Source organism: Eptatretus burgeri, chromosome 1 (genome assembly GCF_056783735.1).
Source record: "Eptatretus burgeri isolate ZD-2024b chromosome 1, Ebu_testis_v1, whole genome shotgun sequence".
Classification (NCBI taxonomy): Eukaryota; Metazoa; Chordata; class Myxini; order Myxiniformes; family Myxinidae; genus Eptatretus; species Eptatretus burgeri.
The window spans coordinates 132,038,521-132,057,670 of NC_140961.1; the positions used below are offsets into that span (position 1 = coordinate 132,038,521).

The following is a 19,150-nucleotide window of genomic DNA, read 5'->3' on the forward strand; positions in this document are numbered from 1 at the left end:
CAGATATGAGAAATGATGAGCAGCTCGGACGTTGTTCCAGCACTTGCTTAGTGCAGTGTACGGAACGACCAAGCTGCGTGCGGCGATCGGCATGCGTTGGTTAGACGATGGGATGGGGTTATGTAACATGTGCTTTGTTTAAAAGGCTCAAATGAATGGTAGCAAGCGCAAACAAGTCACAATCAAAAGTGCAAAACACGAGTGGTGAGACGTGTTACAGGCATGGCATGCAAAGGAAAAAATAATAATAAACAAACACTCGAGCACTGATGGATGGCTTGCCCCACGCATGGACACGACTCACCCCTTCTGTGGATGCACCCCTAACCCTTGTGTAATAATCAGATTACAATTCAGAAAGGGAATTGTTCACTTTACAAATTTGAACCCGTCATCACACTCACGCTCACGCACACTCACGCTCACTCACAATCGACATGAATTTCCACCCACAAGCGGTATCGAGAAGTGTGAGGTGTTGGGGGTAGGGAGGGGGGTAAGGGGGCAAATGCTCTTTCTTACCAGCCCAAACGCAAGCAAAAGCGCCCTGCCCAAGTTTTTTTTGCAACTTCAAAGAATCACGAGGAATTTCCCAGGCATCTCTAGCCAAGCCTTGAGTTTGTGGTGGCTCATAAGGGCAAGCCATGGTTAGTTTATGACAGAGACCATCAGCATGCTCTGTTGGGAAGGGATGAATGCAAATGAAAGGGGAGGGAAGGGGGGGGGGGAGATGGAAAGAACAATATGGAGATATGAGAAAAAAAAAATACAAAACCAAAGGAAATGCTGGAATCGAACGTTTGCACAAGGATGGGTACTCGTGATGGAGTAAACCGGAATTTGAAGAATCACTTGAAAAATCATGTGACGGGAGAGCCAAAATATCTCACCATCGTCCAATAAAATGACCCTTCTCCAGTACATTTGGCAAGACACAGAGCCAACCACCAGAACGTTTGTGCTTGTTCAAACTCCTCATTCCAGCACCACCATCATGACCACCACCAAGCAACGTTGGTGCCAAGCCAACTGCACCGCAAACTTTGTTTCGAGGCCCCCAAAAAAACAAAAAAGTGCAAAAACACCCCTTCATAATGGCAGCAAAACACAAAAGGTCACGAAAGGGGTGGGAGCGTGGCACCATCGTGGCTTGGAGGTCACACGCAAACACGACGGTGCGTACCCATCCAGACTTCCCCAAACTGCCCATTCCCCAGACGCTTGATTAGCTGCAGTGACTCGCGGGGAATCTCCCACATGTCTTTGGTTTTCACGGACAGGTCTGCCAGCTTGGGCATTCCCTTACGGCAGGGAACCACTAAACGACAGCACAGGCCTGCAGCACGCTCTGCTCCGGGAGCGTGGGGGGGGGGGTCAAAAGGGGGAATGAAGCAAGAGAGAGGGAACGAAGAGCAGTTGGGATACAGGGAAGAGAAGATGAAGGAGAGTGTGGAGAGAAATATATTTCCAAGATGGTAAAAAAAGATACAGTAACGAGTCTCGGACGCGGACTCACGACGCCGCGTTGGCCAGGGCGCGGGCTCGCAGTCCCGGTGCCCAGGCGTGGGCCCGTTGTGCAGGTTTATCAAAGAAATAAAAACTTTGGATTGACATGTTCTTGTACTCTCATCACAGGATATGATGGTATGAGCCGAGGCTCAAATGTTTTACAATGGGTTGATCTAATGTCCTCAAATCATAGGTTCATGAATGTCAGACATTACAGGCCAAAAAATATATGAAAGGGGTGGGGAGGGGAACACAGGATTTGAAAAAAAAAAACAAACAAGTGTAACAATCATTCAGTATAAATGTTGAAGCATGAAACCACCATTGTTAATCACAGTGTGTACAAAACGAAAGCATCACGCTCATTTGAACATGAAATCAAAGAGTCACAAATCCATCGAACTTCACACACATAACCAAGATCAAAAGGTTTAAAAAGTAATCTTTCAGGGGAAAGAGGAAGGAAGGAAGGAAGTTGGACCACAATTTGACAAGAAGAGACAATCATGCACACACACAAACAAACAAACAAACAAACAAATAAGATCACCAAATTGACACCAATTTATCATACTCAGAACACATTTCACACAAAGATACATTTCGATTGTAAAAAGCACGCAAGCGAGACGTGCCCCGCCCCGTGCGGCGAACCCACCTGAGTAATGCTGAACGAGCTTCTGAAGGGCATCAAACTGAGCTCGAGTGGTGATGTAATACCCACCGCTGTCCAGCTTACGGATCTTGTAATGCTTCACGTTGTCCCCCTTGACCTCGTCCCAGTCTCTGATGGACAGCGAGTAAGCGCCTGGACCAGGTTTGCAATTCGTAAGATTTCTGGAGTATGTCCTCATTCAAGAACACTTGATACACAGTTATATTCATTGCATAACCAAAATGCTACTCGTAAAATGAATGCACCACTCGATTAGCATCGAGAGGACGGATCAAAAGTTGCAGAAACGCTGGGATGTGTGGAGGAAGGGGCGGGGGGGGGGGGCGGTTGGAGTGAGTCATCCGACAAGCACACGATCTTTGCTTTCTCTCCTCGATCAGCACCGTTAAAACATCGTGCATCTTTGCTTTTGCGGTGATATAATCTTTAAAATGCTCTGAACAGTCTTCCAATTGCCAATCAGAAGCAAAAAGGACAAATGTTCACAACAAACCCACAATTTTTGGTGTCAAATTTTATCATTACCTCCACCACCGAATGTGAGGGATATGTTTTCATCCCTTTCTGTTTGTCTGTGTACAGGATATCTCGAAAAGTTGTGGACGGATCCGGATAAAATTTTGTGGATGTGTGTGACATCCGGGATATGATCCGGATAAAATTTTGCAGTGTGTGACAAGGAAGAATTGATTCGATTTTGGTGACGATACGAATAGAATCCGGATCCAATTTTTAAAAAAAGTGATTCTACACCATTGAGAGATGGGGCTAAACTGATATACAACACGATATCTCAAAAAGTTGTGGACGGATGCGGGTGTGTGATCACGAAGAATCGATTCGATTTTGGTGAAGATCTGAATCCGGATCTGGAGGTGAGAGTTATTTAATTTTTTAAGTGATTCTTCACCATTGAGAAAACGATACTTTGGATGATATTTCAAAAATGTATTGGGTCTGATATGTTCTCGTGGATCAGGCATTGTGTGGTGGAGGTATGTGTTCTACCGAGTGCCTTTCTAGTTTTGGCAACAGATGCATCATGCCCTACAGGTATCACCAGATCTCAATTAAAAAAATAAAATCAACAAAACAAGTGTTTAATTAAAAAAAACAAAACAAAACATGAATTGACTCATTCCAACAAAATTGCAACCACCAACATGCAACATGTTGTTCAAGCAGCTTATCAAAACGGTTATCCACCTTTGGTGGTCTCACTCTCCCGAATGAGGAAGGTCCCTCTTGGATTTCCAGGACAAAGGAGCTGACGCTCAGCATCTTTACGGCTCACCTTGCCAAAATACCACCTGCAAAGAGATAAGGCATTCACGAGTAACAAGCAGAGCACACAGGCCACGGTCAAGCTTCCCCGCCCCTCAACGAGCCAGGTGTGAACTCCACTGCTCATCCCCCCCCACAAGCAGGCGCACGCACCGGAACAGAGTCTCCCCCACCCAACGACGACAATGAGCACATGCCACAGCCTAAACTGGTGATCAAAATAAACCAAAAATAAAAAAAAACACCCATGACAAGATGTCCACAAGCAAAACAAAGACCAGCACAAAAGTAGCTTGCAATGCCAAATGCTTGATTACCACCCTGCAGTCAGTCTCAGTCTCAGTCTCAGTCTCTCTGACTCTCTCTCATAACAAGCTAACGTAACACAAAAAGAAAGAGAATGAGGATAGTTGAAGTTTAAGAACACCTATTAAACGATTATTGTCCTCCGGGTCCACAATTATCCTCAAAAATGAATGGCGACACTCCAGCGTGCTGTGCACAAACACAAATGGACACACAGGTTCCAGAAAACAAGCAGGAAGTGAGCAAACAGCACAACCGACATCAGTGAGGTCACTTCCTGGATGCGATATTATTTACAACACCCTCTACAGCTGGAACAAGCGAGGCCACCTACTCTTCAGCTTGAACGGAATCCGCCGGTGCCACGTAGTTGCTGGGTATGTATCCCTTGTTATTGGTGGTTAGAGAGCGAGCCTCCCACCAATCACCTTCACTAAAAGGGGAACGGAGAGGAGGAAAAGGGGGTGGGGGGGGGTCATTCAGCACTCATCTATAAACACACTATATCCAACGATACCTCATAATTGGACGATACTCACGTGTTGTTGATGATCTGAAACTTTTCCCCCTTCCTGAAACTCAGATCATCCTGCGTTCGGGCACTGTAATCGTACAGCGCAACAAACAGTGTGACACCTCCTGGCAACACAGACGGAGAAGTGATGAGCTCAATACATGGTTTAGTTTGTCTCTCATTGTCCCTCATCTCATTAAACTGCACATGAGTGTGTGGGTGAGGTGACCAACAAGCAAGGAGGTGGGGGGAGACCAACAAATTATAAGTGGGGGGTGAGGGGGACAAGCAAATGTACATGTGGGGGTGGGTGGGGGGGACAGACAAACGTACAAGTGGGTGGGGGGCAGACAAATGTACAAGTGAGCAGGGGGCAGACAATACCAATCAAATATATAAGGGGGGGGTGGGCAACAAAAAAGGGCCAACGAGGGTGGGGGACAAGCATAACAAACAGAAAAGGCAAAGCAAACAAACAAATGAAAAAACAGAAGTAAATCCAAAGAATCAAACAAATGGAAGTGATCTAGTTTATTAGATTGGAACAAGCATCAAGATCAACACAACGTGGGAGTGTAACGAGCAACACATCACTCGTGGTCACAATAAATGTTCATAATTCAAACAAAAAGCCTAAAAGTCACGCTGTTTTTCACAATCAAGGCAAAATGGAAGGCTATCGGACATGAACAAAGAAAAACAAACTCATAACAACACAAAGAAAAAGAAAAAAAAAAAACAATGCCAGGAAACAGGTGCCTCCAAACAGGGATTTTGGGCCATGTTATTGGATCAGGAGTGAAGGTGGGAGGGGGTTTGAGCACTCACACGACACCAAACAACAGCACTTCAATGTTTACCAACGAAGAACCAAATGGTCACCCACCGTGCATTGCGTAAAGGAAACTAAGAAGGCTCAAAACAAAGCTGTACACTCAATCAAATGTCTGTATGTCTCTGGACAATTGAAAAACAACTGAGGAGCAAAACTTCCTTTACCATCTGGGTCGATGATAATGCTGCTTATTGCTGCTGGGAATGACCACTTGCCGACGACTCCAGACCTTCCCCATTTACAGGCAGTAGTCAAAAAGCACAACAGGACAACCATCCCCGGTTCGCAACAGACGACACACACACTCGGTGGTCTTATCTACCCACGTCTTCCTGCCATCGCAATGTCGGCCGGCATCTCGAAGCGGTTTGACTCCGCAAAAAAATGACTCGCAAGGTGAGGTTATCAAATGCGATTGGTGGTCGTAGTTGCGAGCTCCTCATTAAAAAAAGACTCAGTTCCACAAGTCTCTGGCGAGACGAGGGTCGTGTGAGCTCACATGGATTAGGGGCATATCACCCAACCCAAGCCGACGCACGTACGGCAGGGTTATTCACAATGGAAACTGTTCGGCCGCATAAAGATGGAATCGGAACTGCTGTGAGAAACTACTTGGTTGATATTTTACATGTGTTCACACCATTTCCTCCATTCAGTCTCATCTCTCATGTCCATACATCAGTGCCTGGCTTTCACCAGAAGTTAGAAAAGCAGAAAGAGATTTCAATGAAATGTTTGCTGAAGTAACCTCAGCCAGGCCCGGCCACGGGGCCGACACACTGGCTGGCACCAGTCTCACAAAACAAGCGGCACCGCACATTGTGACAGGATAACCACTGTCAGAACACTCAGTCGTGTGAACAGGTACGTCAGATGTACGATCCCTCGTCAATAATCTGCTGGTGTTCCATTTCCATGACCGAGAAAGAATTGCGTGCAAACGGGTCTACGGCATGAACAAGGTCACCCCGGGCAACTTTGAACACCCGAAGTACGGTGGTGGTCAAAAACGATCTTCCACATGTTTGGCTTTTCTCGAAGCACACGTGTTTTTGAACCTTTTCGGGATTTCACCTGAGGTCGCTTAACGACGCCCACCGTTGGTAAACTAGCACGATGAGATGAGTGCCGGCGTGCACATCGGATATTTTCCGGTGAAAATCAGAAAGACAGGGATGCAAGTCCAACAAAGCTGGGCCTGGATGGACGAAATCTCACCAATCGAGCACAGCAGCATTTTGAGGGAAATAACCGGAACGACAAGTCTGAGGACGACGATGGTTCACGAGCGGTATTTGACGATGTAGACTGTTTCAGAAGTCAAGGATGAGATATGGTAATAATTTTGGACCAAGTTATAAAAATGATCAACATGATGTGGTACGAGTGACAGGTTATGAGCTGTAAAATGTCGAAAACCCGGTTTCGTTCAACAACTTTAAAAATTTGACCATTGCATAACATTTAAAGGTCCCAAAACAATGTTGTGGACATTAAAATAAGGAAACAGGATACGTGCTATGGCTTAATGGAGTTAGTTCGTCGAAGAAGGTCGAAAACCCGGTTCGATTCCCACAACTTTGAAAATTTGACCTTTGTGAACTTTAAAGGTCAAACGTCAAGGATTATGACCTTTGGTGCAAAACTTCCTCCGGAACATTCCAGGAACAATATAACGTCATATAGGCTATATGGCATTTCACACTCCTCGGATTATATCCATACTTTGAAGAAATCAGCGTAAAAACAAACTTGAAGGGGGCGCCACAGGCAAGTTGTTCGAGATAGAGCAAAATGGTTTCAAGACTTTAGGTGGGGAATGACCTCAAGATTATGCATAAAAAATAGTCATCCTCGCTCTCAAAGTTTGGGCGGTCGTATGATTTTTATGTCAAAATTCGCAATTTTCTAAGTTTTTGACCTTGTGACCTTGAGACCAAAATGAAAAATCGAACAACGACAAATTTTAGATAATTCATTTTGCTATTCAAATACCGAAGAACCCATTCCATTCAGTCAATTCCCGAGGAGAAGATAGATTTTTAATCAGACGACCCCCTAAAAACGGCTATTTTTGGCCGTGGCTCCGCCCACAATGGGCGTAGTCACGCCCTCATTCAGGAAAACACAACGAGACATTGATATCGAACACATAACCAAGTTTCATCAAGATCAGATCAAAGTCCACAGAGTTATGCTCTGGACAGACAGACACAGATACACAGACAGACAGACACACAGACATAACGAATATAGTGGTCACTCTGGCTGGCACTTGTGAACCAACAAGTTACTGAGCAAACTCGTCGCATGGTAACATCATAAAAGTAACACATAGAACGGTCTATCAGATTTCCAAAAAACAACAATGTTGGGGACTGGTGACGGGTTATTCACAAGCAATCCACCAGGCAGTAGCATTGTCAAGCTCAGTGCGTGCATGTCTCATACCCTGTGGAGGGGAAGGAGCAAAGATTCTTTCTTCCCCACACTTCCCGAAATGGAAAAGGCACACTATCCTCAATATCGGAAAGGAAAATGGGAGACAAAGTCATTGAGCTGCCACACATGCGCGCACACACACACACGCGCACGCACGCACGCACGCACGCACAACAGCCCAGGACTGTTAGGTGAGACAAACACAGCCACTGAGCTTGGGGGGGGGGGAGGGGAGTGCTGACACTTCCCAGTGCGCTATGGGTACCAGTGACATCACAACAATGGGCGCCGTCTTTCTCACCACACACAGCAGGACATTTCCTTCGGAGGAATTTCCTCCTCATGGATGCAAAATGATGGGGATTATCCGTGCTCACATGCTTTTAAATACTGAACGTCAAGCAAGGAAGCAGCATGTATCATTTTTAGTCTTTGGTACGACTCAGCCAGGGTTTGAACCACCCACTTCCCAGACTCGAAACAGATGCACTAACCATTCCACCACTGGTCAAATTACAAGACAAGGCCAATTGCCAAACACCCGTCCCAAAAAAACACAAACATGTGTTAAAGACTATGAGATAGAGGATAACATGGATCACAGTGGATTGGAAGACCTCAAGATGGATGGGATATCAAGGAAAGAGACATGTAAACCTGGCATGGTTGTACTCGAGGAAACCGAGCGATGAGTGGTGAAGGACAAGAGACAGAAAGTTCGGACAGATTATAAATATAAATTACTCAAGGGTAAACCACCTTAGCCTGAAAAGGTTACTGTTGTGTAGCAAGGCCATTACCCGACGTGAAAAATCAGAATAATCACGAAATGGAAGACACCTCATTTATGGGAGTTTTGATGATGACGACGACTAATTTTAAAGGTAGTCAGGTCAGGTCGGGTCAGGTCAGGTATGGGTGCATGCACCAGAGCAGCGCGTCGCTGCGTCCAGGGTGTGAATGAAAGATGTCAAATTTATTCAAATAAAATAAATAAAAAAAACACTAAGAACACAGAGAAAACTAAGGAGTATCAGGAATGTGCCATATTTTCTTTATTACAAGTTGGTAGCTCACAACCATCTCAGGCGATCACTGTAGCTTGGTCAGCCATGTGAGCACGTGTCTGACCTCCGTAAAATGCAACGCAACAGCGGAAGTCGGACCCACAATCATCGAGAATGACCTGCGGTAAACAAAGGAATGAAGTGAACCACAATGAGTGGACTAGGATCTTATACGTGTAGACTATATCAGGTGGGCCAGCGAATTATCCCAATAATGTGTCGGCCAATAATGAGTCAGCAGGGTTTCGACCACAAATCCAGCAACAAAGTAGCAGTTCTCGTGAGACTGCCTTGACTGTATCGAGATGAGAATTAATCCCCTCATTCCTCAGCTGGATTCAAACCGACAACCTTGAGGATCTGAGCCCAGTGTCTATTGCACACAAATATGTCCATAATTTCCCGAACGTCCTTGATTCGTGGGAAAGTTGATCCATATCTTCTTACGTACGTTCTTATTATTTGTATGGAATTACAACGGTATCTCATGTCCATGTTATCCATAATCGAGGTTCACTGGAGACTCCGAACATCCTTTTATTTGAATTGGAGCGCGTAGCTCGACCGTGACCGGCGGACAACACGGGTTCAAATAAAACACAGGGGCAATACCCCAGGGCGCTCACCTGGTCGCGGCTGGATAAGATAACCAGGGAACCACTGGTAGGCATGGATGACACACCAAATATGTAATGGAAAAGAAAGTAAATACCTATCGATTTGTTTTAATGCCGTGAACAAACCGGTACATCACGGGTGATGAAGGTTGGAATAAAGTTTCATCAGAATTGTGTTTGCAGTTTCAGAGAAGTAGTTGCAAGTATTTGTGGATGGAAGGACGGGCGACGTGCCATCCCATAAGCTCCCCAGAACGACGTTCCAGGTGAGCTAAAAACAAACGTCCGAGCAAACAATTTCCCGGTCACTCCGAGCTTGGCCTTTTACCTTTAAGGCCTCCCCGGGTAATACCACGTGATACATATATCAATAGATACAGCTTTGTAGCGAAACAAACAAAGAAGTAACTGGAGGGGCACTCGGAAGAGCGCATACCTCCGGCACGTAATGCCTGATCCACGAGAACATATCGGGACCAATTAATACATTTTTGAAATATCGTGCTATTTGTTTTTGGCCCCATCTCTCAATGGTCAAGAAACACTTAAAAATTCTCATAGTCGGATCCGGATCCAGATCTTCACCAAAAGCCAATCAGTTCGTCCTCGTCACACACCCAACCTGTCCACCAAGTTTCATCCGAATTCGTCGACAACTTTTTGAGATATTCTGCACACAGACACACAAACACACAAACAGAAAAGTTTGAAAACATAACCTCCTTCCACTTTCAGTGGCAGAGGTAAAAAGGGTTTGCTTGGCAGAATTATGCTTTCAGTGTGTGGAGAGGTACACGCGCTTGGTAACAGAAATTAACTCATGGACAGAGGCAAACGTAAAACTTCCTCAACAGGCCATGAGTCAAACACAATACTGTTCTCCTTTACACTTGCCGTCATTGTGCAAAACCGAGGTATGGAGACGTCGCCGCGGAGGACAAAACTATCTGTCCCATCTGCTTGACAAGCCTGGTGTTTTTTAGGGTGGCGGGCTTTGGATCGAGGGTCTTGAGTTCAAATCCCGCTCAGCTGTTGAATTAATACCAGGTGGGGTTGACTCTGCTTGTCATCTTTCCGAGGTCGACAAAATGAGTGCCAGCATGCTGGTGTACTGTGTCGGAGTCCAGGATTGTGCCCAATAGCCAAGGAGACTGGTTAAGCAACACCAACGCTCTGCACAGAGTATGGTCCCAATCTCCTCCTCCACCTCCTGCTCCATCAGCTAGACGAAGAAACAACAAGGGAAGGAAAACGCATGGCAGAGTAAGCCACGGGCCACACGGTCTCCTCACTGAGGAAAGATCGATAGCGTTTCATCCGCCGCATCATGCACTTCCAAGTACACCAATTCAGCCTGATGCGCAGCCAAATCTAATGGAAAATGAGCGCAACTCAGGATGCTTGTGATGAAAAATGCATTACATGCAGTTTGGTCCTCTTAGGCAAAGAGTAACATGTGGATGTTGGAGTAATCGCCGCATGCTCAAGGAGAGGCTGCGGGAAATGGCTGAGGGACGAGCAAGTGCGCCTGAGCAGCGGAGTGAAGGACTGGCTCGAGAATGATTGATGGCGGGTCCTCTGTGTTGATCAAGAACACTCACTGGGCTCGGGAAAAGATGGGCTCGGCCCGTGCACGAGAGATCAAAACTTCACGTGGAGTGGAGTTCAGGCTTGAACCAGCGTCGACTTGCCAAAAGAAACACGATTCTTAGGCATGAATCGAAAAGTTTTAATCGATTATCCTCTTTTCCCATTTAGAAATTCCCAAGGAGTCGTAGACATGGAAGAGAGAGACTTATTGCCCACAGGAATTGGAAAAAAAACATTTCCCGACACCGAGTCAATCAAGAAAGAAAATCAGAACGAGGCCATGCAAAGGCAAGTGGAGGGGTCCGGTAAAAGGGGCAGAACTCCAAGGACGACACCAGAAAACCGCATGGGAGTGGATCATTTTATCCACACCTGAAACTGAAGAACCAAACCAAGATTCCTGCGACTCAGATGGTTCTGTGGACTGACTGCAGGAATTCCTCCAAAACAGGCAGCAGGTATCATCGAGGAGATCGGATCAGGTACCCATAGAACAGCTCGAGCATGGGCAGTGAGGTACCGAAAGCAGGGGCAGGTGGCGATCGGGGATCGACCGTGTGGTACCAGACGGTCGGCAGCCAAAAGGCATTTAAGATTCCCAGAGGGGGGGGGGGGAGGTGGTCCCGACAAACAGAAGCCCATGCCTGATGGTAGCATTTTGATAGTACAATAAACTGCCGTTCAACAGCAGTTGTGGCATTTGAAGAAAAACTTCGCAAGCGTGGACGTGTCACTTGGCGTGACGCAAACTCGACACGGGCAAACAGACAAAGCTCAAGACACGATTGGTCCGTCTTTTTGATACAAGTCGTTTGTAAAATCGCTGTATCAATAAGCAAGATGTCATACATATATACACAAAGTACCCAGCACCATGTTGAGGGTTCGGGAGTGGTCTCTTCCCTCGATACTATCTAAAATACGAACAGTGGGTATACACTGGCCAACACGTTGCAATGAACATTTCTCTTGAGATTTGTGTACAACGTGAGCATTTTTTTTTTTTTTTTACAAAGTCTCTTCCTTTCCATGAACAGTCATGCGGCGAAGCTCCAGTTGTCCAACTTTACCCATTCATCGGTCGATGGCACTGATGGCATTTACCCAGTGTCCAAAGGCACGTCATACACACGGCAGATCACGTCCACAGATTTCCACACGATGTACGACAGAAGGCACGTGAAATTTTGGGGGTTGTTGCATACCTGGAAAAGGTTGCGTCACATAAAATGCTTCGTACAAGAAACTGGGTAGACGTCGGACAGTCATTTCCCACCGAGACAGCGCAGACGTCTTAGCACTTGACAAAAGATAACTTGCATCCATCTGGGCAGAGACCGACAGGGTTACTTGGAGGTAATGCACTCACCTTTGGGTTTGCAAGTCAGGGTTCAATTTCTTAAGGAATAGGTCATGGTGGTGGTTCGCAGGAAGTGTGGTGCATTGTTCAGTATAATCCCCAGGATACGACAGTCATTTATTCTGCTCAAAATAATGCAAGATCCCACACACATTTCAAAATGTACGCCGTTGGCTGGCAGTACTCAGACTAATATTCCATATTGTTCCCCTTACTATAGCTGGAAAGGCAACAGCAAAATCACCTGGTATATTTTCCCTCCGAAAAGAAAGTTTTGCTGCATTTCGAATCCAGTCAAGGCGGATGGCTGATTGCATCGATACAGATGACAACTAGAGTTCATAGAACACGATATCACAGTCAGTGTTATTTTAATTTTAAATAAATAAATAAAATAAATGGACCACTGGACTTGTAGCTTATCTGGGCCCTGGCCTAAGGCCAAAAAAAAAAAAAAATGTTGCATTGGTGTAACCCGCCCGACCCTACGTTTTTTTTTTGTTTTTTTGCTATCGAAAAATTTTGCCGACCCTATTTTATTGCTATTTTTGTTGTTTTGCTATCGTTTTCAAGTATCTTGTTGATTGCGATCGCGATCGCAAAAACCCGGAAGTGTTTCGGACAGAACCCGCCGACAAAAAGGGTGGTACTCGAGCCGGGGGAGATCTTGGGAGGGATTTATTAGGGAAAAAAAAAAAAAAAGATCCCGACCGACCTACCCTATTTTTCAGTGACCCGTTACACCAATGCAACATTTTTTTTTTTTGGCCTAATGTTGTAACCCAAATTTGGTAGCATTCTGACTGGTGAGTCTGAAGAAGAAGATTTTTGAAGGAATTTACGTGACTGTCATTTTGATCCACTTATAGTCACGTGACCATAACGAGTTTTGCAATCCCTGTTACCAGTCCATAAGCGGAAGGTTGCTGCTAAATTTCGGCCGGATCGGCCCAGCGATTTGGCTGGAGAAGTCAAAATAGGAGACGGATGGACAGACAGTGCACAATGACAACAGCTTATCTGGCATTCCAATTCCAGATACGCTAAAAAATGACGTTCACGATCATAAAACAATAAAAATAAACAAATAAATAAATCACAAAATGGATTGTTGTTGAAGTCATCCCGTGCACCACCGTTACAAACCACCACATTGCTTTATTAGTCAACTGCCGGTTTTACCAGAGGGGATGATAGGTTTGCTTTCCATCCGCCCTTCCGTCCGTCCGTCCTTACTTGCTTGCTTTCTTCTTCCCACCTGTGGTTTTTCAGACTTTTTTCCATCCATACCCCTCAACATATTTAACTGAAACTTGGTGCATGGCTTTATTATGACAAGTTACAGAACAAGTTGGAGTTTCAGGGTGATTCGTCAATTTTTCAGTAATGCCCTTTTTAGACAATATATCACACATTATACATGGGACAGTGTTCAGCTGCCCTGACTACACCCCACTGCTTTACACCCATTGCCTGGACAGCTTGCCCGACTCCACCCCACTGCTTTATGCCCATTGGCTAGACAGCTTGCCCGACTCCAACCCAGTAACATCATGGGCTGCAAATATATGAAGAGGCACAGATCGGAAGCCTCAGGCCTTAGACCTGGTTGTTAATCAAAAGACCAAGTGCAATTGGAATGATCCCAGGTATCCTGGGATGTGTTGTTATCCACGATGTGTTGTTACAAATCTGGCAGCCATGAGCACTCAACATTCAGGTCCCCATAGCTCTGTTATTTCGTTAAGTAAATGTGGATAGATAGCTCCCTTTCCTCTATGTCTAATGGGAATTAAGTGTACGTGCGCTCCAAAGTTATTTTATAGATAGGATTTTTACAACAACAACCCTCTGCTTTGTCCGCGCTTTTCGCGCGCTCGCCAGCATGCGGGCGTGTGCGGAATTCCGTGCCCTAGGCGGTGTGGATTTTGCAACAAATATGGTCACGAAGCGTTTCGCTCTGGCTTGGCCCCAAATATGGGCACGGAGTGCTTCGTTCTGGTTTCGCACCAAATAAGGGCATGCGTCATTTTCCATCCAATGGGTGACGCACGGACCAAAGCTGGGGCGGTCCTTCTCAAGAAGGCGGAGCCGCGACACGCCGTCCACCCAATGGGAGCAGGCGACGGGGGAGCGAAACCGCCCCGAAAAACGATGGAAAAAGATGATTGCGTCCCGTTTTGCTCGAGCGCTCTTCTGTCTGGGTCTGCGGCTGACTGCATCCCACGTATCCGAGGCGTCTCGTCTGGCGCATTACAACAAGCGGTCGACCAACTCATCACGGGAGATCACCTCGTCTCGCCTCCTCTGGGTTCGGCTGCCCTGGTCCGTTCTTTGGCGCCTGGTGCTCCGGGAAGGTGCGGTCGTCCAGCCACGCGGACGCGGCCAGGTAGCCAGCCACGTTCTCTTCCCTGAGCTCGTCTTCCCTCCTGAGCTGAAGGAGCAATAAAGACCTCGAGGTCCATCTCTTTCTGGGGTGTGTGTGTGTGTGTGTGTGTGTGTGTGTGTGTGTGTGTGTGTGTGTGTGTGTGTGTGTGTGTGTGTGTGTGTGTGTGTGTGTGTGTGTGTGTGTGTGTGTGTGTGTGTGTGTGTGTGTGTGTGTGTGTGTGTGTGTGTGTGTGTGTGTGTATATATGTGTCCATGGGCCCTGTCTCAAAGTAGAATTGTTTAAGGAATTGCTTGTACATTTGAAACCCTTCTTTATTCGGATAACTCTGCCCTTACGTGCTCCCCTCGTCCCCCAATTATTGTAAATAAATTCCCCTCTTGTTGAATGTACCAGCTCGTTCTTTGTCATTTCTGCCATTGGTTTGCCACGGTGCGTATTGGGGATTAGGAAGGCCGTTGTTGCCATAATTGTTCATTTGGACCGATGGGCCTCGGTAACCATCCGCTCGGGTTACACACGGTTCGGGCACGGTAACGGCTCCTCCCGCTCGAGGTCTATCGAGGGTGTGAATTCCCATTTCCCCCAAATTGTGAGCGAGTGAAATTTATTTCTCGGTGCGCAACATGGCAAGCCAAGATTTGCTGGGGCAGGTGGGTTCTGAGATAAGGTTAAAGGAATCCGTGGCTCAGGAAAACACCTGTGAGGAAGAAATATCCTTACCTCAGGGTTGGGAAAAGCGGCAAAGCCGTTCATCTGGTTCTTTTTATTATTATAACCGCACCACTAAATGTAGTCAGTGGGTGCGGCCAGGGCAGGTGACAGTGCAGCAGGTTATGGAGCTCATGCAAAGAATGATACAAGAAATGAAAGAGAATGCACGCAAAATGGATGAGATGAAGGATGAAATGAAGAGTGACATGCGAACACAGCGAGGGGAAATGCAGATCATGGGGTTAAGCCTGCAGGCGGGCGTGAAAGGCAAAATTGCGGATGAGATCGGCACTGTACGTGGGGAAACAACCGAGTCGAGGGGGAGTGTGGAGGTTTGTCGGCCCGCAATGGAGACGGGTGAGGTCGGGACGACGAGCGACGCCACAACGATAATTAAAGGGGAAACGTGTAGGGTGAGACACGAGGGGACGACGGAAGAATTAAAGGAAGTGACGGAGATGCAGGAAATAAAAGAGACGAAAAGCCAGGACTTAACGGAAATAATAAACGAGGTGACGGAGATGCAGAAATCAAAAGAGGGGGACGAATTAGATAAAGTAAAAGACGAGCACACACATAGAGTTCATGAGGGACAATGAGGTTGAGCTGGTAGAATGTGTTGAGACTCAGTTCGAGCATCAGGGTAACGTCCCTCAGGAACAGAGGGAGACGGTATGCTCCCTCAAAGTGGATTGCGACCAGGTGAGTCCGGTCGGGCCGAGCGGGTGCATGATGTGGAGGGGTCCATGCAGAGTTTGGGGGGGTGGAGATCCCAGGACCCCTTGGGTTAACACGAATCCTCGATGTGATTGTCCCGGAGTGTGTGGTAAAGTGTATGAGTGGTGTGGGTGTGTTGAAATGTATGAGCAGTATGAGTAACATGGCGTGCGTGGCTGCGTGCATGGGAATGGTACGCGGACCGGCCCAGACGGTGGACAGGTATATTTTGGAAATCGCGCCGGCTCCACGGAACGTTGCGTCCAAGGTGCCCCTCATCCCCCGATTATTGTAAATAAATTCCCCTCTTGTTGAATGTACCAGCTCGTTCTTTGTCATTTCTGCCATTGGCTTGCCACGGTGCGTATTGGAGATTAGAAAGGCCGTTGTTGCCGTAATTGTTCATTTGGACTGACGGGCCTCGGTAATCATCCGCTCAGGTTACATACGGTTCGGGCACGGTGACGGCTCGTCCCGCTCGAGGTCTGTTGAGGGTGTAAATTCCCCGGAAGCTTTGCCGCATGGGTAATTAGGTATATTGAAGTTTGGCAATTAACCCTACCCCACGCAGTCGAATTATTGGTGATTCATGGTCCTGGAAGGGACCTGTGCCCTTCGGACTTATCCGAGGGTCACGACCTAAATTCCGGGTGTTCGGTGGAGACCACTCGACTGCTCCACCTCGCGGTCATGCTCGCCACCGATACCCGGCCCCACAACAGTATTACATACGCACAGAAGCCAAACGCATGTTTTTGCTTCATGTACGTACATCGGTTTATTTTTCACATTAAATAGGCAGAGCCAAGAAACAAACAAAACATGGTGGGTGAGAAAGTTTCTTCTTCTTCATTTTGATGCTGGTAGCAGCTCGAGTGTGCGTTAAAGCTGTAGACCACAAATGTAGTCCAAAAACCTGCTCCTCTGCTCTTGCTCGCCCTCGCTCTGTTCTATTCTCCCTCTCATTTGCTCAAGGTCATCTGCCATCTGCTTGGAAATCAGCAAACATCACTGCCCTGCATAAAAAAGGTGCAAAAACAGATCCCTGCAACTGCAGACCAATTAGCATTCTCCCAATCATCAGCAAGGGTATGGAATCCATCATCGCTTCAGGCATTAAATCCTTCCTCTTCTCCAATGGCTTGATTTCCCATCATCAATTTGGTTTCAGACCAGGTCACTCTACCCTGGATATGCTGCTTCTGCCCTCCCAACAATGGATGGAGGTCCTCAATGCCGGACATGAAATCTGAGCCATATCCCTCGACATATCACGTGCTTTCGATATGGTCTGGCACCCTGCCTTGCTCACTGAACTCTCTGCTTATGGTATCCAAGGACATCTCCACTCATGGCTCGAAGACTTCCACTCCTGTCAATGTGTGGCCTTTCATGGAGTTCTCTCATCCCCTCTTCCTGTCCAGGCTAAAATTTCTCAAGGCAGTGTTCTGGGCCCTGTTCTTTTTCTGGTTTTCATCAATGATCTCTCCGACTCTCTGGAAAATCCTCTATTTCTCTTTGCCGACGACTCCACCCTCTGCCGTACCATCTGTCATCCCTCAGACCGGCAAGTTGCAGCTTCTTCGCTCACTGCAGATCTGGGTAAAATCACAAACTGGTCCAAGAAGTGGAACATGTCTTTCAATCCGGACAAATCTCACACTCTCACGATGTCTCTCCAAAAGGACAGTTTAGAACCCCCCCCCTCATCCCATCCACTTTCTCAACAATCCTCTTGAAGAAGTCCTTTCTTTCAAGCTTCTGGGTCTCACGATCTGCCATGACCTTTCATGCAAAAACCACATTTCCAACCTGGCCTCCAAAGCCAGTCGCTGACTAGGAATCCTCCGTTCTGTAAAGTCCTTCCTCGGCCCACCTGAGCACCTGACCACATGCAAAGCTTTTGTCCGCAGCCTGATGGAGTACTCCTCTCCCCTCTGGGCTGGTGCTCCTGCCTTCCACCTTTCTCGGCTTCAGGCTGTGGAAAAAAAAGGCATTTCGGATCATTGGTATCTCCCGCGATGAGGCTGAGTCTTTGGGCCTCTCACTCTCTCACCGCAGGCAGGTCGGTGGTCTTTCTGTCTTCTACCGTCTCCTCTCCTGTCTCGCCCCCCTGCTCTGCCTGCAATTCGTCCCCACCATATTTCCGCAAGGCGCTCAAGGTCCGCCAGCAACTTCCTTCTGGTAAAACTACCAAAATCAAGAATCACTGCTCTCCTTCACTCTTTCATTCCTCTTTTTTCCCACCTTTGGAACGAACTCCCTCACTCTGGTCAATTCCATTTTTCCCTCCAGGCCTTCAAAACAGCTGTTCACCACCACCTCTTATCGTCCCCCATTCAAATCCTCGATCTTTTCCACCCCCGTTAATCCACCCCAAACCCACCTCCTTCAAATTCACTGCTTTCCTTCCTGAAAGTCCCTGTGATGTCCATCTTGTATACCCTGTGTACCCCACGCCATCCCTCTCCCTTCCACAGATCTCCTAATGTCTCTGTTCCCCACTGTTTTGTCCTTTCCTCCACCGCACATTATACCGCACACCGCCCCTGTTGTCTCATGCCCCCCTTGATGTGCGTTGTGTCTCAGCTCTCATACGAGCCTCGACAAGGTATACAAAATAAATAAATAAATAAATAAAAGCAAACTAATTTTAATCGCCAGTTTGTTATCCTTGTCACCTTTATTGGTTTCTCGTCTACAAAACATATCAGCAAATGAAAATCGTTTTTCCTTAAATTTTGACAAATAGACCCAAACACGGTGGGTTATAGTATTCTTCTTCTTCAGCTTGGTTACGGTATTAGCTCAACCTTGCGATAAATGCAAGCAAGTTATCTCCCGAACATTCAATGGAACCGGCAGGGGATGTGGATGCAAAGCAATGCTCACTCTTGTGTAAATTGGAAGTACAGCACTGTAAAACTGGACGTCCTTGGAAGTATGATGAAGGCCATTTGTGGTCTGCAGTTTTCAAGTGTACAATTAAATTTAAATAAAACAAAGGTGTAAAAGTCGTATAAATAAATTAATTAATTGCTGTTTGACCCCCATTTCCCCCCAGGTCTATCACATCACCCTACCGAACACGTTACCATTCGTTCTTCGTGCTTGTTGCACGTGTCCATTATGA

The 19,150-nt window shown here is 46.7% G+C and overlaps 1 protein-coding gene across 5 annotated transcripts in view; it reads right to left on the minus strand.

Moving 5' to 3' along the window:
• LOC147035436 (tyrosine-protein kinase Fyn-like) overlaps positions 1-19,150 on the minus strand; it is a 78,575-nt gene that overhangs the window by 30,798 nt on the left and 28,627 nt on the right. For 4 of the 5 annotated variants that reach the window (XM_085898243.1, XM_085898234.1, XM_085898252.1 and 1 more), the window contains 5 exons: positions 4,315-4,414; positions 4,110-4,208; positions 3,392-3,495; positions 2,168-2,317; positions 1,184-1,348 (listed from right to left, as the gene is read on the minus strand). In XM_085898243.1, the coding sequence (XP_085754369.1) occupies positions 1,184-1,348; positions 2,168-2,317; positions 3,392-3,495; positions 4,110-4,208; positions 4,315-4,414 (618 nt within the window). Of the gene's footprint in view, positions 1-522; positions 679-1,183; positions 1,349-2,167; positions 2,318-3,391; positions 3,496-4,109; positions 4,209-4,314; positions 4,415-19,150 lie in introns of all 5 variants that reach the window. The other variant, XM_085898226.1, reaches the window with a different exon arrangement.